This window comes from Phalaenopsis equestris, unplaced genomic scaffold (assembly GCF_001263595.1).
Source record: "Phalaenopsis equestris unplaced genomic scaffold, ASM126359v1 Scaffold000840, whole genome shotgun sequence".
In the NCBI taxonomy this organism is placed as follows: domain Eukaryota; kingdom Viridiplantae; phylum Streptophyta; class Magnoliopsida; order Asparagales; family Orchidaceae; genus Phalaenopsis; species Phalaenopsis equestris.
Window position 1 is genome coordinate 4,285,827 of NW_018165280.1, and position 25,085 is coordinate 4,310,911.

Consider the following 25,085-nt stretch of genomic DNA (forward strand, 5'->3'; position numbering starts at 1 on the left):
TGTCTAATTAATTTACTATGAATTATTATAAATTTAATTGTTCATTAAATATAGTTAAACATTTTTATCTAACAAATAATTAATCATTATTAATTAATTAATTAGATTATTATTTAATAATCATTAATAATTAATTAATAAGATTATTATTTAAAAATTATTTAGTTTAATTGATTTGGGATTTTAACCAACATAGCACACAGAACAATGAAATTTACATAAAAATACTCGATTAGAATAGAAAAATTATTACATCCGGATGTCCAGAGTAAAGTGAGAATGTGTCATGTGACAAGTGGATCTTATTCATCTAAAAAACACCCAACCAGTGCATTATAATGAGACTTCAAACATAAATTTGTGTATGGTGCCCTGATACAATAAGAACTCCCTGAAATGATGAAATGAGGTTGTATTTTCCCTCACTCTTGAAGGTCGCGAGTTGGAGTTAGTCCGAATTGTTGGAAGTTGATAGTGGAAGCTTCTTAAGAGTGTGTTGTGAGGTTCCACATAGAAGGGAGGAGTCTGAAATTTTGACGCAAGGGATATAAAGTATGGGAAAACGACATTTTTCGCCGGAATCTGGCGGGTTCAGCGGTCCTTCTTCCTCGCAATCGCTTGCAGATTGATACAACTCCTTGCAGTCGGGGCAGTTGACGATTTCCTCGAGGGCGTCAAGGTAGCCGTGCGGCAAATTTTCTAGTCGGCATGACCTTGCCATCGCGGGCAGGCATGACGCAGGAGGAGGAGCTCATGGCACCGTCCATTTGGGAGTGGGAGACGTGGGCTCGATCCTGCCCATGATTAGTTATAACGCAGTGCTATGCATATAAATCTCTCGTTAATTATTATTATTATTTAGTTTTATTAACAAATTTATAATTCAAAATTTAAATCAAATTTAATGAATTTTGATAATTACAACATTAATATATAATATTAAATTCATATTTTCAATAAACATACCTAATTATAAAATAAGTTTGAGACGGTTTCATAAGGTTTAATCGAATTTAATCTTTGTCATACGTATTTAGTAATCTTCTAAATCCTACATAAAATGTTAAATTTTTTTTAGTAGTGAATTTAGTAAATCAATTTAAATCATGTCAAATTATTTGAAAACTTCTGATGGGATTTAGAAGGTTGTTATATCTGTTGGACTATAAAATATATAATAAAATTTTGATTATTTTATTATTTTGAAAAAATATTAATCATTAAATTATATTATTTTATATTTAAATAAATTGAAGTAATAAATAAGTAGTTAATAATTATACTTGTTAATAACTACTTATATATTTATTGAGTAAATCAAAATTTAATATGTTTTTTTTTATTTATTAACAATTAAGTAATAAGTATATAGTTATTTTATTAGAATAAATATGATAATACATTTATTAATTATTAATTATTAATCTATTAAAATAATTAAATTATCATGAGTAAAAATAAAGCAAAATTAAACATTGTTGAAACCACCACATTTTCCCATCTCATCTCTCTTTGCGAAACTCTCATATTTATCATTTTGTTCCTGCCAGAAATCATTTAGCTAAGCCTGTTTGCACCATTCTTTCTCTTTGTTCTTCCCATATTTACTCAATCTAAAGATTCACGAGATTTAGTAAATATAGAATTTAAGGCCGAAATCAGTGAAATCCAAAATTTTCAAATTGCAGCTTTATTTTGTCCAAAATTAAGTGAGATGGGAGTTCTAAGATAAACAAATAACTTTAATTCATTCTTCTCCTTTGTTTTTTTTTTTTTTGGTTACCAATCAAAAGAATCTGTTCGGTGATTCTAATTATAAATCATGAATATAAATAACTTACAATTGATAATAAAATGATATTCATTTTTAAAGACTCAAAACCATTAATCAAAAGAGGAAAATATTGTTAAAATTTATGAAAGAAAATTTATATGTCATAAAGTAAATGTAACAAAATTTCTATTAGTTTAGTTGGAAATCCAATCAAAAAAAGAAAACACAGGAATGATTTAATAACAACTCTAATAATGAAGATTCATGAGAAATATGTAAAGAACATAATAGTGCGTAATGTGCAACAATGAAGAAAGCAAGACAAGCAAGATCATCCAAACAACATTCGTTGATAAACAAAAAGTTTCCAGGTATTGTTATGAATCCTGAAATAAGAAAATGAATCCTAACACTAGAATGGGTGATATGCATATAAGTGATGTATAAAGAAAATGGTAACATAAATATGCTACAAAATAAATAAATAGGGGGCTGTCGGGAAATTAGAGCAAAGAAAAATAAGAATCGACAAAAATTCAGAAGAACACACATACGTTTAACGAGATTCGGCAAAAATGCTGCGTTCTCGGGAGTATAGCGGCGGCTTTATTTCAATTCTAGAAAAGATTACAAAATACAGAATATAAACTGAGGATTATAAATAGACCTACATATAACACTAGATAAAGCACCCGTTTGGGGCAGCTTATAAGTGCGGGCGGCGTTTTCAAAACGCCGCCGTACCGGTTGGGTTCGGTTCGCGAGTTTCGTCAGCTTATCCGAAAAGCGTTTGAGTTTTTACACTAAACCGCAGGTCACGGGTAAAACCCTGCGGCCCGCCCTCGGGCCGCGTTTCAGGATACGCAGTTTATCATGAAACGTATAAACTGCCCCAAACGCACCAAAAATCTTAGAGTGGATAATGTAATTCTTAAATTGTCGGTGTTACCGTTAACCATCACGGTATCGACCAAAAATATCCTGATAAGAGACACGTGTGTGAATGTAAATGGACGGTGGTGATTGATACACAACGGTTTCCATTGGTGAATGGATCTGCGGATGTTTCTTGGCAACTAATACAATTACAAATTTATGTGGTTGCAGGGTCATTTCTCCGCGCTTGGAGCTCGGTGTCTCAGTAATTTTGATTTCCAGCCAGAGGTTGTTCGAAATCATGGCGCGGAATACAACATGCGTGGTTTCTATAGGTTTGGATGCGAACAAATTATGTATTTTTTAAGGGGAATTATTTACTCTGTGACTTTTCTCCGTCTTCTGCTGCCAAGATGGCCGAGTTTCGATCGAGGCCTGATGATTCTTCTTTACGGTTTTTTTTTAATGATTGGTAATTGTGTGCTGTGTTTAAAAATTGTCGCAACATGACTGCTTTATCATTGTAAGGAGATGGAGGAGATGCAGCTAGGGTTTCGCCCTGATCTTACTTTTTTTTTAACGTTTCACTTGACTAACTTTAGCATTGACTTATTATTTGTTATTTTCTTTTTTCCTTATTGGTTTGCTGAAATTCTGACTCATCCTTAGTCGCTGAACTATGTTGAACTAGCCTCCATTGTCACGGCTGGAGAAAGGCGATGCGACTAAGAGCAAATAGACATGATGAGTCACGAGATTTGCACAATCTAAGAGAGGGAAGGCGACGAGGGAGGTTCATGTGCAGGATAGGAGAGATGTGTTAGGTTCTAGCTAGTATGGTTTTAACAATTTTGAACTCAAAAGTCAAATTTTTACATAAAATATAATTACATTAAACAATGTTACTTTAACAAAGTAATGATTGGTTTTTTTTTTTTTTTGAATGAACATAGGCTAAAATATAGTTAAAATATAGTTATTATTCATTCTAACAAAGGCCTCATTAGGTTATGAAGGAAGGAGATAGAAAAAAAAATAACACACACACACACACACACAACTGGGTTAAAAAGCAAAGAGTTGAAATCTCATATTAAATGTTCAAGTCATATTTGAGCATTATTTGAACTCAGCTCACTATTGTTTCAAAATATTTGAATTGTATGTTCAAGTCTTATTGAAACATGGTTTAAACATTGAATATGAGATTCAATTATTATTCATTTTTAAATCTGGAGTTTTCATTTCATCTCTTTTATTATAATACATGATTGCTAGAATTGCAAGGGGCGATGGGTACAATCAGACTCAACATAACTCCAAAAAAGCATATAAATACTGAATATTAATTCTATGTTTTTTTAAAAAATGTTCAACTTAAGTTTATTGCATCAAAAGTAGAAGCTAATCAAAAGATGATAATGATGCTAACGAGAATCATACTTGAGCTGTAATCTATCATTCAAATACTCACAGGACTATAACTTATGTTGCTATCATAAAAATAAATTTGCTTAAAAAGACAATTTGGATTTTTTTTATTTCTTACGTTTACAATTTACATCTATTTCGATATAACTATGATCATATATATTTTTAATTTAATTTTTTCTTTAAAAATTAACTAAATTCTAAATTCCTTGATCAAACATCACCTAATTTAAATAGTTGATTCATGTTGTTTCCTTAACAGCCTTAACCCCATCCACCGGCATACAAATTCCCTGTCCTGGCTGCATGATCGTTGATGACTATTGTTGATTCTCATTCAACAGATGGCATCAATCAGCTATTCAACACGTTAACACTATGTCGGAGAGAGTAGAAAGGCTCGATCACCATCGAATTTTCCCTTCTAGCTTCACCTCCTTCTCATTTTTTCAATAATGGTGACAAATGGTTTGGAGGATGAACGAGCTATTTTTGTTCCCTAGATTATTTCTCTTTTAATGTTTAGTTCCATTGCCAAATTTAGTTTTTTTTTTCTTCTGTTAGCATAAACATTAGTAAATCATATGATCACTGTATTTGTTCCTCTGTCACTTATTTATTTCACATTCAATACTCTTCTCTTTTTGATTCCCGAAGCTCTTTTTGGTTTTTAAACTGCCCTATCACAGTAGATCTTTTTGGTTTTCTGCCGCATATTTATTTCACATTCAATTCTCTTTTCGTCTTGACTCCTGAAGCTCTTTGTGGTTTTTAAATTGCCCTATCTCGGTAGATCTTTTCGGACCCATATTTCTCGGCTTTTCATTGAGGGTCCAAACCAAGGGTTTGGGGATTTCATTTGTGCTTGGTTCTTTTTTTCAATGGATTGATTTGTTTGGCGTCATATGTTTACTATTAATCCCAAGTAGTGATTTTTTTTTTTCCGTGCAGTAGTATCATTTAAGGTCCTAACAGGTGTAGTGCAAAAACAGACGAGGTGGCTTTCTTTCGTCTTGCTGAAACTTCCAGTGTTCTTGGATGGTTGGGTTTATAGAAATCCACCAATTTACTGAATAACCAAGAAGAAGTTTATAATTTTGCATGTGGTGTATATTTTTACACGGAGTGCGTTTTGTTGTAAGCAAGGTTATGGGTAAAACGCTCAGTTGAATCGTGTTACTTTGCCATCAGCCAAACAGGTGTTTTTTTATTCCTTATTGATTTCTGGCGCTTAGGTTAATAGAGATTCAGGATAATATTGTCTAAAGAGAGATCTTTACCCAACAAAGAAGGGACTTGGTGCCTGTCCTAAAAGAAGGTAACTGCATGGCGCTATTACCGCCATTTCAGCCATTATTAATTTTTCTTTGGATTTCATAGGCTATTCCTGCTAAACGAGAATGGTTTTATGTGAGATTAGAAACCTAACTAATCAATTGAAATTGAATTTATTGCTTGGATAGAGTAATTGAGCCATTCTGGTATTGTCCTAATTGGGAAGAATCTGAATCCACGAAGACAAGGACTTTGGAAAAGTTAGCTAAGATGGACAAGATTGGAATCTTCATATAACACACGAACAGTATCCTTTCACTTGAGGACAGCTGAGAAATTTTTGATTGCATTACCAGTGCTTTTTTAGTAGACTTGAGTATCATTTAAAATCATCAAGTCCTATTTATTTCACGAGCTATTGGCAGAAATGTTTTTGACTGGATAAATGTCCTAGCTTCTAAACTGATTTGTTCTTCCAGAAAAAAACTTTCTAGCTTGTTGTCAAGTCTAAGAATATATCCCTTTGCAATATCTGTGTTGATTGTTCGCATGAATGTAGTGAATCTACATTTCAAGTTCTTAACTGGTTTCTTAATTGAATTGGGGATTAACATCTCTTGATTTGATTTATTGGAGTTTGCAACTTTGCAAAGCCAAATCCACATCAGTTTCTTGTTTTGTTTTCTTGCAAAATGAAGATGGTGTATGGGTTTATATATTTCCTAATTCATGAAATATGAATTTATTAGTTCATTGTCACTCATGGATGTGGAACCATTGTTTTTTGTTCCAACAAAAATGAAGCAAATAAGATTTGTGACAAACTAATACCAGCCAAATATGCAATTGATGTAATTTTTGGGTTATGAGAAGCACCATTCACATTTGACGGGTTAGCTATCTTTTCTTTAAGAAACTTAAACATCAATACAAGTAGAATCGAATTCTTAGGTACCAATGATGTAGAAACTTATAGTTGCTGTTTTGGGGCTGGGGAAGTCTGGGTAGATTTTGACATTATTACAGTTTCAATTGAAAACCTGTTACTGTTGATATAAATACAAACCTAGAAGATAATCCACATTAGGACAATGAGAAGATTTTACTGCTTGGTTCATGGTTCCTATTTATAGTAATTGTATTTAGGTTTGTACATATCTAAGCTAGTATAAGTGATAATTTATTTTGTATTTAGATGATCTCGGTTTCAAAACATGAAACTAGGAGTTCTGAAAAATATGGTGATTTAGGTGAGGAAGATTTGTGCTTATTGTTGAATTTCATTTGCATTTATTGGATTTCTGCAGTGTAATTTATGCATACTTGATAGTAAATGGCAAGTCTGACATATGTTGTGCACCTGTCAAGCATGTGCACGTGTCTTACATTTCACATTTCATTATTTTGGAGTGTTAGTGAATCATAAGCATCGTTAAGGGAAATTCTATTAGTAGAAGGAGAAGGAAACTTCTACTCCTTTTTTTGTCATGGCTGGCATGAGTATATTTTTTATTTGGAGAGTTGAACCTATTGTTGGACTAATAGTAGATCAAAATCAGCTCTGATCTGGCATACAGGCCACAATAAAATCATGTATATCTTGGAAGATATTAGTTAGATGGCCCCAGTGTTACCATTTGTTAGTTGTACCTCATTTCGTTGGAAATGATTAAATGCTGTTTTACTCTTTTCTGAATTGGTTTTTCTGGCATTTTTGTGATCCTGTTTTTCAATTTGTTGCCTGCTGCATGTATCATTCTTGCAGGACTCGAATTTCCTTAACAACATTTTGATGCATGGTGGATAATTTTCTGCAAATCACAGAATGTTTGGTGTTTTTCTTACTCTTCTACAGTCATGATGGCACATATTCCACTTTATTTTCATCTTATGCACTTGTGTACTTGCACAATTATTCAGTCTGCAAATCTGTGGTAGTTGGATATTTGCACATGATTTTGCAGATTTTTGGCGGTCATAGGTTTAATAAGATTGCTTGCTGACTTGAGGCCACTGGCTTTGGGAGTGCAATATACTTTTATGATGATGAATGTTCTGTATATGTTAATATGTACTAAAATCAATTTTTAGCATGAAATTTTGAATAATTTGTTATTTTAATAAAAAGAAAAAAATGGATCATATTGAAATGAATAAGATACATTTGTTTTGCATAGTTCTCATGTTATTCATTTAGGATTTCTTCTCTTATGGAATATATCAAGTCTTGCTGGTCTGGACAAGTCTATGGGTGATTTTAACATACTTCAATTCCATAAAATGGCTTCTTCGTAGAAAAATGTTATTTTTACCATATGATGGTTCATTGGATGGAACATTTCCACACCTTGTGCTACTATCATAATAATTTTGGCGTTAGACTAATTTGTTTTAAGCCAACCTTTTGGTATCAATGGCAGAAACTCATTGCTTGGTTGATGAGTACATTTTCATCTCATTTCGTGATAACCATAATAAAATACGTTGTTTTTATGGCTTTTCAATCTGTAATTGGTGTAGGAAAGCTTGGTGAAATTTCAGATGGACCCGTTCAAGCGGTTGAACAGAGACCTAATTTAAAGGAAGAGCTTGAAGAAAGTGGTTAGTGTAATCTGTGTTCTCTTTGTAGTATTATTGAATAAATTAACAAGACAATGATACTTAAATTTTACTTTTATTATTGTGCTTTGACCCAGAAATTGCCATCCATTTATGTTCAGGCGCAGTTATGCATTAAATGGCAACATCTGCTTTTATTTTCTTGTGCAAATTGTCAACATCTGTTTACTCTTCCTTAATTGTTTTAGTTCTCTTCCATTTCTCCAATAGTGTTTGAATTTAATGGCATTTTAGATTAAATTGTACCTTTTTGTCCTGATTCTATCAGAAATAAAAGCTAGGGTTGATGCTGCTTGGAACCAGATGAATAGGGGCCTACCTGTTAAAATGCCAAAAACCTTAATGAGTAGGTCAACACCAGAAAGAAAAGCAACACTGAAAACTCCTGTAAGAACTTATTTTTCTTATATGGTTACATTTGTGATGAAGGTTCTTGTAATCAGGACAACACATCATGCAAATTGCATTGACATTTAAGGCCAACACATTTATCCCTGTTAGGACTGGATGGTGGCTCTAGGCCTTGTGCCTAAGAAGACTTCAGCCATTCAGGAGAATCTGGGGAAAAAACCAGCAGCTGTTCGTAGTTGTACAAGTGAGGAGTCTAGAATGGCTGCTGCAGCAGCTCTTTCAGCTGTTAGGGAAGTTACATCTGCCTCTGCGTCCACAGGAAAAGTTGAGGTAAGCACAAGTAGTTATGTTTTTTTCCCTAATACTAAATCATAAAACTTATCTTTTCCTTTGCTTAGGAATTTAAATTGGCATATATTTGAGACAAATTATTAGAACTTAGGTCTGCAGGGTGGATAGAAAAAACCTAGAATAATTACCATGAAGGCAGCAGTAAATTCGCTAGTTCCCTTTGTAATCTTAGGGACTGTTTGTTTTGATGAACAAAGAATGCAGAGTAAAAGAAATACTTCAAAAGTAAATTTACTATATTGAAAAGTAAAATGGTTATTTGGATGAATGCACTGGCAATGCATGAACTTAAATTTTTGTGTTTGTGTGAGTACAGTACAAATACAGTGTAAAACTCATGAGTGGCAACTAGCTGTGTCATGCAACACGTAGTAGCAGGCAACCACTATGGACGTGGGCATCAACATCAAGCAGGCGGCAATGGTGGCATATGGCAGCGAGCGGCTAGCAAAGGAGGCGGGTGTAGCATAGGCATGCATTGGCTGGTTGCCAGTGGCGGTGGCCGATATTTTGTTGTGATGGGCAAAACTTTGCACAAATGGTGCATCTGGAATTCACCAAAATCTAATGAATTCCAAATACATTAAAATCTAAACAGAGTGACCTCAAAATGCATTGAAATTTTACACCACATTTATTTGCTTCCGATCAAACATCCGTGTTTTCAAAACCTTCGCATTCCTTTTACAATGCACTCTTTATTCCGCTTACCAAGCATCCCTTTACCAGTTTTTAAAGAAGCGTGAACTTGACTGCTTTGTTGAAGTCACCAAGCATTAGCGCTTTGCTTTTTCTTGGAAAATTGACTCCATGCCACTTCTACGCCAAGTTTTCTTGTTTACATCAATTAATGACTCCTTACCGACACAACAACTTTTCACGCTTTTAATTTATGTTGTTGGGCTTTTGCCTGTTTGGCATGGTTGTTTAGCTGGAAACAATATCATAGAAATATTTCAGTTAAAAATAATTTTTTAACTTGACGTGGTCTTTGTTTGTGTAATGCTATTCTGGTCAATTAGCCCAAGTAAATTGGCTTAATATGGTCTTTACAATTTTTCGACCATATGATGTCAGTTAGCTTACAAAAAATGACTCAGTTTTGGCGTTTAAAGTTCTTCAACTATATCATACTAACCATAGAATGAAATTAGTATGTTTCTTGTACTTGGATTATCGTATATCTTTAAGTCATACTTTGTTTGAATTGTAATGGATTTTTTTCTTAAATAACATGCTTTATTCTTTGCAACAAAATTGTTGATATTTCATACATTGCGATATTATTCTTTGATGTAGTTGTTGGGCTACAAGATTTGCCAAAAATAATGTATATATTGAATCCGCTTAGGATGTATGATCCCACATAATCAGTGAATCCATACAATCAAATAAAGATCTTGTAAAATTGAAGGAAGAGGAGAAAGAGGGAGAGAGGAAGGATATGATCTTCAGAATTCCAGCGATTGAGAGTCAGAGCATTTGAAGAGCTTGGGGAGAGAGAGGGAGAAAGAGTCTTCCCCCTCTCCCCTTCTTTTTACCCTTGCTTTTTATAGTTCATTCAAGGCCTATTCTCTGGGGTTGTCGTTACCAAGACTCATTAAGGGCACCACATTGCTTGCTTAAAAGATCATGGCTGAAGCCTCCTCTTTAGAGTGGCACATGTCACATTCTTTGAATGACCTAACGGTGGGTGCCATCAAAGAGATTTGTAAGCTCAGAAAAAGGAATGAGTCCTCTTGACTAAAGGACTCGCTAGGCCTCGTAGGGTCTCTTGATTTCATCATCTCTACGGGTAGGATTGGTGATTTGGGTAACTTTGACATTGTAACTCGCTTAAAGAATAACAACTTTCCTTAGAAGGGACAGACTTTCAAGGTTTGGGAAGCTTATAAAAACCCAGCTATCACGTGGAGGCCCATAAATCATTTTTGGCGTATACATTTAGTTTATCGATTTTCTTATCTCTTCGATCGGATGCTGCGAGAAAAAAGAGAGCTTGAAAGAAATAAAAAAAATCGATAATCTCTATGCATTATTAGAGAAGTGACATAAAATGCTCTGCTCAATCGAGACACGACAAAAGATTATCAATTGCTCAATCGTAATTACATGCTCTGTCACCATCAAGCTTAGTTGACTTTTTTTTTGGAAAGTAGTCTATGGAACTCACTGCTTGGCTCCGCCTTTGCTTTTCCTCGTGACATTATTGCTATGCCTATAGGGAGTAGTCAAAAGTGTTCCCGAGCAAGGTATGGACGATACTTAACTTAGCAACCATTACCTTTTGGGTGGTGAAGGCGATCTATTCTGTGCAAATAACCTACATAGGGTGCAAGAGAGTTTCTCTTTGTCGAGTTGTTTCAGGCGAGGAACCATGCTAATTAGCGAGGAATGAATAATGTGACTCGTTATGGTCACTAGGGGGTCTACACATTGGAGAGATGATGAAATACAAAGTGAAAAGTTGGTGCTTCCCTATTTGGGATGGAGTATATATGTTGATTTCTTGCTTTGTCAAAGTATAACTACCACGTGAATACCCGTAATGTTTGTGGATACGCCGTTACCTTACCTTGAGAGAAAAATAAACAAGAACGTCATTAATGAAAATTAATTTTAGTGGTTATAAAATGAGTTCTTTTGAAGTGTCAACTCTTTGTTATAAATATGTATGAGTTTTGTTTGGATTTCATTTGAGCTATAACATTTTTAGCTTCCCTTAGTTGTGAGCTTGTGGAGAAACTTGTTTCTCTTTGATCCAAAATAGAGGGGGCGCTTGGTCAAAATGGAGGAAGGTGAGTCTTCTTCAACTCTTATTTCTAGTACTGTTTCTTCAATATTTCTCAGAGGGAAGACGAATGTAGGGGTCAAGACGGAACAGGCTATTAGGATTGGTGTCGTGCTTGCATTACCTGTGTGTGGGCCTGTTGCAAATGAGTCTACTTTGAGAGGTGTTGTGGCTTATTCTAAGAGTATTTTAATGATTTTCGTATTTGATTTCATCTTCTTTGGTATTCGAAGAGAGTCGGTCAACTTTGGCTCCCACTTTAAAAGTTATTGATTTGGAGGCCAATGAAGTTATCGAGAAGAAAACTTACGAAAATGAATGTTGTGGAAATCTTCTTCTTCATCTTACAAGTCTTCTTTTACGAAAGGCGTGAAGGAACTGTTGGCTAGACTGGCAACTACTCATAAGGAACAAGAAATAAGAAGGATCTTTTACCAATTGTCGAGAAAATAGCATTTGTTGGGAGCCCAAAATGGGTAGATGTTATAGTGTTGAGGTTATAAGACAATTTCGTGAAGCTGGAAGAAGATTTTGAAGAACTAAAAGAACATGTTATAACTTTGGAATAGAGGTCAAAGGCGACTTCAACAACTTTAGTGACTTCCCTCGGGACTCGCAGCGAGTTTGAGGAAGTGAAGCTTAGATTGCTTCTCGTTCAACAGAGTAGAATCTTTTCAATCTAGACAATTTTTTTTCTGGCTAGAAACTCGTTTTGAAGAAGCTCCTCCAAGTTGGTTGTATCTCTTTAGACAATGTTAGGAATAATCATTTAAGCCTTTTCTATGAAAAATTATTAGTGTGTTGAATGGCGTGTATTTTGGGCCAGATGTGGCACCTATTCTTAATGTTTGAATTTTTTTTTTAATGATGGTAGATATTAATATATGTTGAGTATGAACATCTTGCATATTTTGTTCTTATGTATTTTTATCTACTACTTTTATTTTCTTGAATTCTGTTATATTCCCCATCTAAAGGTTTTTATGTATATATATTGTTTGGTGACTTTTGTGCTTTTTAAACCTTTGCCGGCGGTGTTAGATAATCCAACCATGTTTGCTTAAAGCTAAGTGATAAGTCCCCTTCCCAACAAGCACTAGGATTGGATATTGATACTTCCATCGAGTTCACGAGCTGGTTCCGTTGGGTTTGGGCCCTCTGAAGCACAAATGGTGATTAGCGTTAGGAATGAGTGACAAATTCTCGCTAATGTTGTGTAGTTAAGATTAGATTGCACATGATGGGACAGAGGGCTTTTGACTATCCAACAGTCACATCCAATTCCCCGAACATCGAATTGGATAAAATTCGTTCTGAAGTTGCATTGGTTTGGACGAGGGATCTTTTCAAATTGATCCTTTATCCTTGGTCCAACTGTAGAACTAAATAACTTCTTTCTAACTTTTAAATGGCGGATAATATAGCAACTCGAGTGAAGGGGGAGCAACATGGAGTCCAAGCTTGCGGAGGATGCATGCAAATTAATTACCCTTCGAGCGCGAGTTGTTGAATTAAAGAGAGAGATGGTCAATTTCCTTTCGGGATGAGGAGGCAATTGCTATCTAACTTCTGTTCTTGAAGGTAGGTTGGTCTATTCCCTAAGACTTGGGATGATATAAATCGCTTTCGAGACTTCATAGAAGAATTCAGTAAAGGAGGAGTCGAAGAGGAGAAGTCTTCTTCGAGTGCTTTTAATCTTATCCTGCTTCTCTTTGATTTTCTCTTTTAGTTATACTTTCTCTTAATTGATGATAGTTATGATGTAGATATATCCATTATGTAGTTGCTCTTTTAATAAGGCATCAAGTGATGAGCAAAATGGAAGGATATTTGAGATATCCTTCTCTGGTTTAAGTTTTACATTGACCTTTTATTCTTATAGTTAGCAATTTCTGGTTAATTCGTCGCCTTAGATTGGCCACTTTAAGGCATTCAGGTGGATCTTGTCATCATGTCCAATGGAGTTCTTATCTAGACTAGCCTTATGGGAAGAATTTATGGATTGCTCAATGCTTTCTCAAAAGAAGGGAAGGGAGGGGGGGGGGGGGGGGGGGGCGGCGGAGGCGGGAGAAGAGATGGACTAATTCTGACATATGGTCCAAGAAATGCTTATTGAGAATATTTTGTCTCTGCTCGAATGCTGAGGGGATATGCGACTGACCCACTTATGTCTATCATTTTTTCATTTTTTATATTCCCTGGCAAGCTCCATGAGCATTTTGTTTGATGATCTTAAGGGCTTTTTGTTCACGAGATGTAATTTTGTCTATTTTGTGCGGATGTTTTGAAATGTTGATGTGTAACAAAGTTAAATTATATACTTATCCTTATTGCTAAGTCTAAAAAGATTTGCTAATGATATTCAATCGATCACGAGCTATTGTCCTTTGGGAAGAAGGTATGTTTTTGACTTATGGGTGGGCTAAAGATTCCAGCTCTTTTTTAAGTGTTACATCCTTGGGGTCTGAAAAGCTACTCCTATAAGGTTTTTTGTTGCTTAGGGCTTTTGATCTCCCCTAGAGGACAGTTCAGACCTACTTGCCTGAGCATTCGTAGCTCCTATTCGTGTGAACTTACTATCGAAGGGTTAATTGAGGATGAAAATCAAATAAATGCTTAATTATTTCTTTATAGGTGAGACAAACAGTATTTTATTGGAAGAATACTTTGCTTTTCTTCTTAATTCTGGTTCTTGATTTTGAGTTTCATGTGATTGGTTTCCTTTTCTCGTTGATCGATGTTTATCTCTGCAAATTTGATGAGTCGGCTTATTTTCTTGGATATCATTTGCGATAAATCTTTTTGAGTGCGATCTATCAAGAAGTCAAGTCTTGTCAAACGCAGAAATGTAATAAAGGCATTGTTGACTATGATCAGGCATATTTGTTTTTTTCTCCATTTTCTAAAGTTCTTTTAAGAATGTTGCATCTTTATGTGAGATTGTTCCCCTTCCTCTTTAGCCTATGCATACTGGTAGTGAGAGTAGTTTTGTGATACTCAAGTTGACTTGATAAAAAATTTTCCAATCATGAAAGGGAATTTCAAGGGAAAATAGTCAAAAAATGAAAGGAGTTGCCATCTTGGGGAAGGTGAGTTGGGTAACTCACTTATCTCACTATCTTCCTTATGAGCCTCTTGTTCGTTGATATCCGAAGGAGGAGACTTCTAATTCGCTGAATCTGAATGCGGTCTTATTCGAACTCTCAACATTAACGAGCTGCCTCTTAGATGTTGAAAGAATTTAATTCCGCTAGTTGAGGTGTTGCAGATCTTTTCTTTCGGGAAGAAAGCTTTGTCAGCATCTCGGTCCCATTGGATGAGTTTCAAATATATGGGTGTTGACTGCCCATATATTTTCCCATCTCCATACTCATTTTGTTGCAAGTAGCCAACAAGATGGATGTGGAAGTTGGTGGCCACCAGCGGGGCCCTTACCTTTCTCATTATGTGAAATCTTCAATGTTGAGGAACAATGAGAGGGGTTGCACACTTTAATTCTAGAACATGGGTGAAGGTAAATTAAGGAGTTGCTGACCATTTTTCACATTTCAGAGTTTGGAGCGCAGAAGCATCTTTTCTACTAAAAGAAAGCAGAAGACATACCTTTGTACTTTTACATTTCTTATTGTCATTGAAGTTTGAAGATTTGTAATTTTGCTACTATAAATAATAAACTCATGTTTGTTTTCTACTATTCTTCTATTCATTTGATGCACTCGTTCATCTGGTTGTTGTTGCCTATTTTCTTTGTTTCGATTCTGGAGGAGTTCCTCGAGTATAATATGCTGAAGAGACTTTTTGGGCTCTTCATTCTTTTTGTCAGTATCTTTCTTCTATGAGTAACAATTGTGAGCGATTAACGTATTATTTCCATGTGTACTGTTTTTCACATATTCCATTCTGTTTAGGACAAGCTGACTTGATTATGAGTTAAAATTGCCATGAATTTTTTGCTTCTCGAGAGAAAAAATATCAACCAAAATAGAGACTATCATCACTCGGGGGATTTTTGACTCTCCTGTAGGTCTTACATCCTTGGGGGCTTAATAGTTACACCTACAAGATTTTTATTGCCTAGGGGTCTCTAACCTTCCCGATAGAGGACAATTTGTATTTTTAGCAATAATCCCCTTAACCTTTTTTTTTCGCTTTCACTCATCTTAGTTTATTTTATCATAAGCAAATATTAGAAGTTTAAAAAATTATTTCATAAAAGAGGTGTGTAAGCAAGTACTTAGCTTCTACATTCTTTTGATATATGTATGTATGTGTTTGTGTGTGTGTGGTGAGGATTGATTTTGAAGTTCCTCTATATGATCTAGTGAGTTGTGTGGGCTCTCATTGTGGAGCTTACCTTACTCGTATAACTCATGTTCTTGGAAATTAGTTGTGGTTAGGACAATCCACTGAGTTTTTATTCTTTTTTGGATTGATCCAACTTGAAATGGGCTCTAGCTCAATGTTTGTTACTTCAAGCTTTTCTAAAGTAGGTCATTTTAAGATCACGTGTCATGTGGGCTCCAATTTTCCATTCTAGCTTTCATCAGGTATTTTCTTTCTGGATGGTTCTTGTCATGGTGCCTTTCTTCTCTATGCCACTGATGCTAACATTTCCATGTGTGTTCTGGGATGTTTTCTATAATGAGCCCTGAAGGCCTGCCGCCTTACTCCCATGGTCCTTATCATTGGTTCCTTTAACTCATTCATTTGTTGCACGGCTAACTCTCTAGTACAATTTGTCGCTTTTCCCCATTGCCCTTTGTGTAAAGTTCTCCTTATTTGATTTTAGTGTGAAATTTACACTCACCACACATTTTAGGATGTTGAGTCCTTTTAGGACGTATGGTTCTGTGTAATTCACGAATCCATACAATCAGGTAGAGAACTTGTAAAATTGAAAAAATTGGGGAAGGAGAAAGGGAGGAAGGGGTGAACTTTAGAATTCCAAAGCCTGAGAGCCAGAGTGTTTTGAGAGACTGGGATAGAGAGTGAGAAAGAGTCCTCCCCCTCTCTCCTCCTTGCCCTTGATTCTTGTAGTTCATTCTAGACCTATCTTCTGGGGTTCTTGTCGCCAAGGTCTCATTGAGGGCACTACGTTGCTTGCTTAAAAGATCATGTCTGAAGTCTCTTCTCCAGAGTGGCACCTCACATCATTTGAGTGACCTTATGATGGAGGTCATCGAAGAGATGGGTAAGCTCAAAACAGGAATGGGGCTTCTTGACTAAAGGACTCGCTAGGTCTCACAGGGTCGCTTGTTTCCGTCATCTCGACGAGTAGGATCGATGAGTTGGGATAGTCGACATCGTAGCATGCTTAAAGAATAATAGCTTTCCTGGGAATGGTCGAACTTTCATGGTTTGGGAAGCTTATAAAAGCCCATCTATCCCGTGGAGGCTCATAAAGCATTTTTGTTGTATACAATATCTAATAACGAGATTTGATTCATAATTTTGTTTCGATTAATGTGAGAAAATGCGGCTTTAATTATTGATGATTATCTTTAGATAAATAGTCAAATTGAACTTGCAAATAGAAGTTTGATGTTCAGATTGGGCATTTATTTTGGATTTTAAGTTGCAAATAATTCTTATTGTAAACAATAAATTCATTAAAAATAGAAGCCAATTTCTAGCCTACAAAACCTGTTGATCTGGTAATATGTTCTATTTAATCTTACGTCAAGGAAATTTATACATTTTTTTGTATTATATGTGCATGATAATAGCTATAGGAAGCTTGATCTGAACTATTTCTAACATTATTCTATTACGAATTTTAGGGACATATGTAAAATTAAAGTATGGCATCAAGGTAAAGTTCCCACAGTCAAGAGACTATTTCTAACATGATTCTATTACGAATTTGAGGGACATATGTAGAATTTAAGTATGGCAATAAGATAAAGTTCCCACACCCACGTGATTCCCTGAGCTCTTATAAATTTTTGGTAATGGCAATTTCATGAAATCTTTTTGCAATTTGTCTGAAAAAATGAATGAGTTTAACATGTTATAGAATCTTGGTAGTTGCCTGTGTTTAAAGTGTTCAATTTGATTTTATATTTTGAATCATCAATCAATACCTCAGTTTTCCTTTTTCTCCCCTCCTTCAAAATTGACATCCACAACTCCATATTCACCTACCTAGCATCATTCACACTATTCTCAATTCAATCTATATATTCTTAGTGATAAGTGCAATAGTTTTGATTGAAAGTTTTCTTATACTTCCTAAAGCCATTATATATAAGAATGGGAGTACTACTCATACTGGTAGTGCTTTCCTTCATATAATAATATTTCTTTCTTCAGAAGAATTGCAACACGTATGATGTGGTATGGGGAGATCAATTAGTATTAAATTCTTGTAAGCTCAACCTCTGCACCTCGGGCCTTTTCAAAGGATGAGCTCCAAACCCATCCCATAATCGGGCAAGCTCCTATGCTATTTAGCACATTTGTCAACTAAAATCTAAACTTACACATGCGCCACGAATTGTTTTGGATTGCTAAAGAGGAAGAAAAACAATTTGTAATTCTTAATTAGATTCCCTGAACGTTGTGGCTTAATGCCTCTAGTATTTATAGACTGGGACTGCTTGTATTCCTAAGATGATGAGTTAACTAGATCATGATTAAATCTACTTCTGCTCTTCTAATTATTCCTCATTAATTTTAATTAAAAATACAATCATTAAATTGATGAAGGTTTATTATCTTTAGTCGATGTCAGTAAAATAATCTTGTATTATGTTGGCCGATAATTGAATCTCTTCATCTTAGGTTATCTCTAAAATCAGCCATTGATAAAGAACCCTGCTTCAATTTAATACTTCTGTTAATTGAACTTTTCTTCTTTAGTTATCTCTAACATTTGACCATAGTGCATGATGCTTGTGTTTGTAATTGAATTGATGAGTGATAATTATATGGTTCCAGTCTGTCAAAATTGGAATTCGTAAACTGCAACATCCAGGGAATCTGGTTAGCTGTCATATATAACTTTGCTTCCTCTCAGTCTAATCCGAACTATCATGAGGATTTGATTAATGCTTGAATGTGAAGATGAACTAAACATGCATCCAATAGTTGATGAATCAATTGATTAATGCAAAAGTATAATTTTTTATGAATTACTTGCTGATATTATTCCTAGATGTATGGTTAAATTGATGTTGACTTTTTTTTGCTCTTAGTTTCTCAATATGCCAATTTATTGAAAGAACTTGATAGAGAAATTGGTTACAAAAAATATTTTTTGAAAACTGTTTGTCACAAATGCTCTAAAATAAATATAAAATTTTAAACCCTATCTATTTAAAATAAAATAATAAAAAATCATTTATTTATACGTGCATAACTCATCATAGCTTATATTTAGGCCATTTATTTTAGCATTTATAAGAAGGTTATTCATGCATATACACACAATAATTATGTGGCCTGCTTTCAAATTTCATTAGAATTTCATCCTCTAGAAATTAGTTATAGGCTATCATCTGTATCTTTGGGATAAAAGATTAGTATTATAGTATTTTCATTATACATATTATATTAGTTATATGCATGAATTGCATGAGAATATTGGTTGAGTATTGATTTTTAATTATTAACATTGTAAGTTTTTACTGATGTATATATGATGTATGTAGAACTTAAACCTGGTGATATAATGGTATGTTTTTTCATGATGTATGTAGAACTTAAGAACTAAAGTGAAAGGACAGGAAGATAGTTTTTAATTTTGTGGTGTTGTGGAACTAATGCCTATAGATTAAAAATTTTGGTATAAATTCAATTTTTATGCATTTGATTGGACCTTATTTCATGAGTCGTCTGTTATTTAAATATTGATTTCTATTTCTTATTTGTGAGTGCACATCTAAGCATCTGCTAGTACTTCTATACAGCTTGTTCATGAAGCCATTTTGATTATTGATATTGTGTTCGCTGGTGATGATGATTTTCATTGATATTTCAGCATCAAATATATTGATTTGTGACAAATAATGAAGTATTATACACAAAGCACTATTTATGTTTTGATTTCTTCTATGAAATCAAATGCCCTTTTTGCTAGTCTAATTTTTTTGGATGATTGAAGCAGATATAGAAGATGGAATCTTTGGGAGATGTTCTGTATTTATATTTTACTGGGTTGCAGGCTTTGAGTTGCTTGTTGGTCGTGGCTTTATTTTTCTTTGGTGGTTGGACCATGAACCTATTTTTTTCCCTTCGGCCTTGGAGTTAATAATTGGCTTTGAGCTTTGAAAACTTCGATTTATTCCTTAGAAATTTGAGTTGTTGCTGCTTATACTGTCCAATTTTTTGGGGTTGTTTATGAAGCTATACGGGCATGGGGATTTGTGGGTCTTCAGAAAATATGTTTGATCTTGAGATGCATTTCTTGGCTGGCACTAATTGGTGGCTTGCGGATTGGGTGATTGGATGGTTAATTAATTTGGAATTTACATATAAAAATTGTATTAATTTTTATTATTGCTTCGGGTCTTTTGTGTGATAGAAAAGTACCGCTAAGATTGAAAGGAAAATTTTATAAGATGGTGGTGAGACCTGCAATGCTCTATGGCGCTGAATGTTGGCCTTTAAAAGAGAAGCATAATAATAAGTTAAGTGTTGCCGAGATGAGAATGATTAGGTGGATGAGTGGCTTTACACTTAGAGACAAAATGCGGAATGAATATATTCGTGATAGGGTTGGTGTAGCTCCTGTGACAGACAAAATTAGAGAAAGTCATCTTAAATGGTTTGGTCATATTAAACGTCGACCATTAGATGATCCGATTAGGAGAGTAGATGTTTTAAATTCGACTTGTGTTAAGAAAAGCAGAGGTAGACCTAGGAAGACTTGGGCTTATTGTATTAAAAATGATCTTAATTTACTAGAACTAAATGAAAATATGACACTAAATAGGACGCAATGGAGAAAAAGGATTCATGTTGCCGACCCCACGTAGTGGGATTAAGGCTTTGTTGTTGTTGTTGTTGTTGTTGTATTGTTAATTTGAACTTAAATTAAATTAACAATGTCTATTAACCTAGTGATGAGGAGCATATAAATTAATATTTTGAAGGATGAAAATTATAAATTTTGTTAAATCAAATTTCTTTTCTGCAATTGAAATTTTGAAATTGCAAGCTGGATGTGATTTTTTTGTAAGTTTTTTTCTTATTTCAGTTGGATTAGATAAGGGATCGACTTTAAGACCATAGCTTTTTTCCTTAGTTATGGATGCTCTTACTGGACATTTACAGGAGGATGTACCCTGGTGTATGCTTTTTGATGATGATATGATGATATCCTTCTTGACTAGAGAGACTTGTGGAAAAGACTAGAGAGAATGTTTTCGAGAAACTTGAATTATGGAGGTCTACGTTAGAGTCTAAAAGGCTTTCGTTTTAGTAGATCTAAAAATGAATACATGGAATGCAATTTTAGTAGTAGTAGATCTAATGGCGGGGGTTTTAATGGGTGATCAAATCATTAAAAAGTTTGAATGTTTTAGATATCTCGGATCTATTGTTCAAAGTGATGGTGTTATAGATGGGGTTGCTATTAGTAGAATTCAAGTTGGTTGCTCGAAGTGGAGGAATGCATCTGGCCTATTGTGTGATAGAAAAGTATCACTTAGACTGAAAGGAAAATTTTATAAGCTGGGTGTTCTGGTTGTTAGACCTACAATGCTCTATTGCGTTGAATGTTAGCCTTTAAAAGGGAAGCATAAAGTAAAGTGTTGTTGAGATGAGAATGCTTAGGTGGATGAGTGGCTTGACACTTAAGAGGCAAAATGCTAAATGAATATATCCATGATAGGGTTGGTGTAGCTCCACTGGCGGAAAATATTAGAGAGAGTCGTCTTAGATGGTTTGGTCACTTAAATGTCGACCATCTGATGATCCAGTTAAGAGAGTAGATATTTTAGATTTGACTTATGTTAAGAAAAGCAGAGGTAGACCTAAAAAGACTTGGGCATATTGTATAAAAAATGATCTTAATCTATTAGAATTAAATGAAAATATGACACTCAATAGGATGTAATTGAGAAAAGGTTTCATGTAGCTGACCCCCATTTAGTGGCATAAATGCTTCTTGTTGTTGTTTTTGTGTTACATACATACCACTCAATTCTTATGTATTTACATATCTAACACAACTTCAATTTTTACACATATGCAGCCTTACCCATGCATGAAAAGGAGTATTTCACTTAAATTAAACTAGTGGTATTTTTATGTGATATGAAAGATTTAGGTGGTATAAATGTATGCAAAAATGCAAAGTTTAGGTGTTAGATATGTAAATACATAAGAATTGAGTGGTATATATGTAAATGCCCCCTTTTTTTTCAAGTGCATTGCAAGTGTGACTATCCAATTCCGAATGAAGTCGTCTCCTTGCATTAACAGAAGGCCTGATATATTTACTTTGCTATTTCATTTCTGGCTCTATTTCATCAACATATTTTGATATTGATTTATTTAGTTCTCTCGATTTTGATCAAAAGTTTACATTTGAAATCTAATTTGTGGAAATCGAATTCAATTTGTTCATTGATTTTCTAATTCCTCTCTGAATTTTTTAGATCATTTCAATTTTTTAATTATGAACTTGGCTTTAATCCTAGTGTTGCCAATTTACGTTTAAAAAGGGTAAACTTTTTAATTCACTGGTGATTCGTCTTCTATAATTTTTTTTTTTTGAAATCATACCAAGCACTAACTAGTGGCAATATTAGGAATCCTAATTGGAAGTCATCCTTCAATTTGAGATTACGATGTGCTTGTATCAATTTTTCTTATGATCCCTATTAGTTTTGGTCGATGAACACAAGAAAATTCATTTTTTATCCAGAATCTTACAATTTTGGTTGCACTCCAGAAATTACGCAAGCTCTCACTGGCAATTGCTTTGTCTTAGATGTAAAAACGTTTTTCCTGCCAGTTTTTTTTTTCAGATGTAATACCTTTGTTAAAGCACATTGTTTAACTGTTTAATGCTTGCTCTATATTGTCTCTTCTTTTCATATTTAATGATTGAGTATATCGGTGTATTTGATTCCGCAACATTAAATATTATTTTTTTAGAGTAAAAGATTTAAATGGTATTCTGACTATTTGTAGGGGGTTTTTTCTAGTCCCTGAATACATATGTAGTGTCTGATTTTGCCTCTGAAATATAAGCAAAAATAGTCCCACCATTAGAATTGAGGGAAATTGAAGTTAAAGTTATAGATGACGTTAAAAAGAAGGGTATTTTATGAATTTGCATTTTAAAATTCGTTACAAAATCTAATTTTCTGCTTACATGTTTGGGATATGATCTATTGATATCATTTCTAATATATTTTATTTCATTTTCAAACGCTCAGTGATTAAAGTAGCATATATTAAATTTATAAACATTAGTAATTGTCATTGATAAATTTTTAATAAAATATTCCAAACTTAAAAAAAAATGACACTAATTAGATTTTGTAAAAATTTTAAGACGTATATTCTTGATAATTTTAAGATGTAAATTTATAAACATTAGTAATTGTCATTGACAATTTTTTAATAAAATATTCCAAGGTTAAAAAAAAAAGACACTAATTAGATTTTGTAAAAATTTTAAGATGTATATTCTTGAAGTATTTTCATTTTTTACATCATCCGCTAACTTCAATTTTTCTAATTGCAAACCAAATTTTGCTTCTATTTAAAGTATTTAAAGATTAATGTTCATTTTAGGATGGTTGTAGCTTTTTATAAAATTATTTGTGAAGCCATGATGAGGAAAAACAACTTCTTAGAAAGTTATGCTGTGAATTATAAATAATTATTTTGTTTAAAAGGTCAGACAACAGTTTTTTTTAAGCCTGGAATAAAAGAACTCCCACGTAAAATCAGGGAACCAAGTCAGTCATTAATCTTTTTTATTTGTTGCATGATCTTTCAAAATAGTTTGGCTTCTTATATGATACTAGATGTGGTACATTTCTCGTAGAAAGTCTATTATTCATTTATCTTTATTTGCATTTTCTTGTTTTCTATGAATTATAATACAAAATATTTATTTCTGTTGACAGCCGTTATGAATCTTTTCATATATATTGCATTGAATTGATTGGATCTTCATTAGAAATTTCATTCGTGAGCATCATATATTTTCTTACATTTTTCATTGCACATCAGTTCGAAGCATTTCATCTCAATAAAATTTTAGAGTCTTAGACCACCCAAGATTGCCTTTTATATCACGGGTTCATGTTTTGTAAGTTTACATATGCTCGAAGCTTTGACTCAATTTATAGCATCATTAACTTTAGCTTGTCCTAAATAATTCCTCAGATGTCCATTGAACCATGCTTCTTTTCAAGTGTCTTGTAATCTGTTGCTTGAGCTGTTGATTGACATATAAACTGCTTGGGTTTTCTGGAAGGATTTCAATCTCAAGTTGCTTATTTACAGGATTGGTTTGAACAACTAGAAATATTGCTTTTGAGCGGTTTTAGTTCAGCTAATATTTACATGCACCTCTCTCAAAACATTGCTTTTTACAAAACTAGCACCTATTTGATTTTTTGAATGACTGAATTGATGCATTTAAGAGTGTCATGATCCAGGGCATTGAGAATTTGATTATAATGAAAAATATAGGTTGGAGTAAAAACATAGGTTGGATTTTTATCATGAATTTTGATATTGGAGCCAGAATTTGAAAAATAGATGAAACAGGGTGCTAGATTTGTGAACAGCAATGTTTCGAGTGCGAACAGTTTGCTTTAGCTCATCTCTCTCCACCTCCCAATGCTATTCCTATCTTTTTACCCTCATCAACACCTGGATTTTTAGGCAAGTTTTTTGAAGTTTTCAAGTCAACCTAAGTTTTTGCCATTATATTGCTTCCTCTATCTATTTTAGTTGGCCAAATTTTTATTCTTTTTAATTTTTGGTGGTACTTCTCACAGATTAAGGAGGTCCGGGATTTCGCAGGCCAGGATATTGAAGTGAAGAAGCTGGTTGATGCCAACTCGAGAGAGGCTGTTGAAAAGGCCAAGAGTGGCGGTGCCCCTCCTTCGGCTCTCGACACCATTCTGGACCAGATAAAGAAGAAGCAGAAGCTTAGCGTCCTCGACAAGACCAAGAAAGACTGGGGTGAGTACAAGGAAGAGCACAGGGGGCTCGAAGATGAGCTCGATGCCTACAAGAAGAGTTCAAATCAGTATCTCGACAAGGTTTCCTTTCTACAGAGAGCAGATCTTCGAGAGTTCGAGCGTGAGAGAGATGCGAGGCTGGCCATGCAAGCGAAGAGAAAGCTAGCAGATATGAGAGAGGATAACTTCTAGCCTGGTAAGAGCTGGTTCCTGGCCAGGCCCTGCGACAACTAGGAGATGATTTTAATTAGTTGGATTGATGTATCTGTCATTTCGCAACGACTAGATCTCTTCATTGCTTGAGTTCTTGTTGTTGATGTCTCAGTTTTTAGACTTTGTATTTGGAACAATGTTGATATTTATTGTACATGCATTGTTACTTCTATTGGCAGAAGAATCTCCAATGTTGTCCATCTTTTTGCTGAATAGCTTGTAGAGGCCAGTCTTTCTTTTTTGTCAT

At 34.2% G+C, this 25,085-nt stretch overlaps 1 protein-coding gene across 1 annotated transcript; it reads left to right on the forward strand.

Moving 5' to 3' along the window:
• The first annotated feature begins 2,831 nt into the window (after nucleotides 1-2,831).
• LOC110031771 (craniofacial development protein 1) lies at nucleotides 2,832-25,022 on the forward strand. The gene is made up of 5 exons (XM_020735159.1): nucleotides 2,832-2,985; nucleotides 7,877-7,957; nucleotides 8,244-8,362; nucleotides 8,477-8,656; nucleotides 24,440-25,022. The coding sequence occupies exons 1-5, from the start codon at nucleotides 2,952-2,954 to the stop codon at nucleotides 24,815-24,817; spliced, it is 792 nt and encodes a 263-aa protein (XP_020590818.1). The 5' UTR covers nucleotides 2,832-2,951; the 3' UTR covers nucleotides 24,818-25,022.
• The last annotated feature ends 63 nt before the right edge of the window (nucleotides 25,023-25,085 follow it).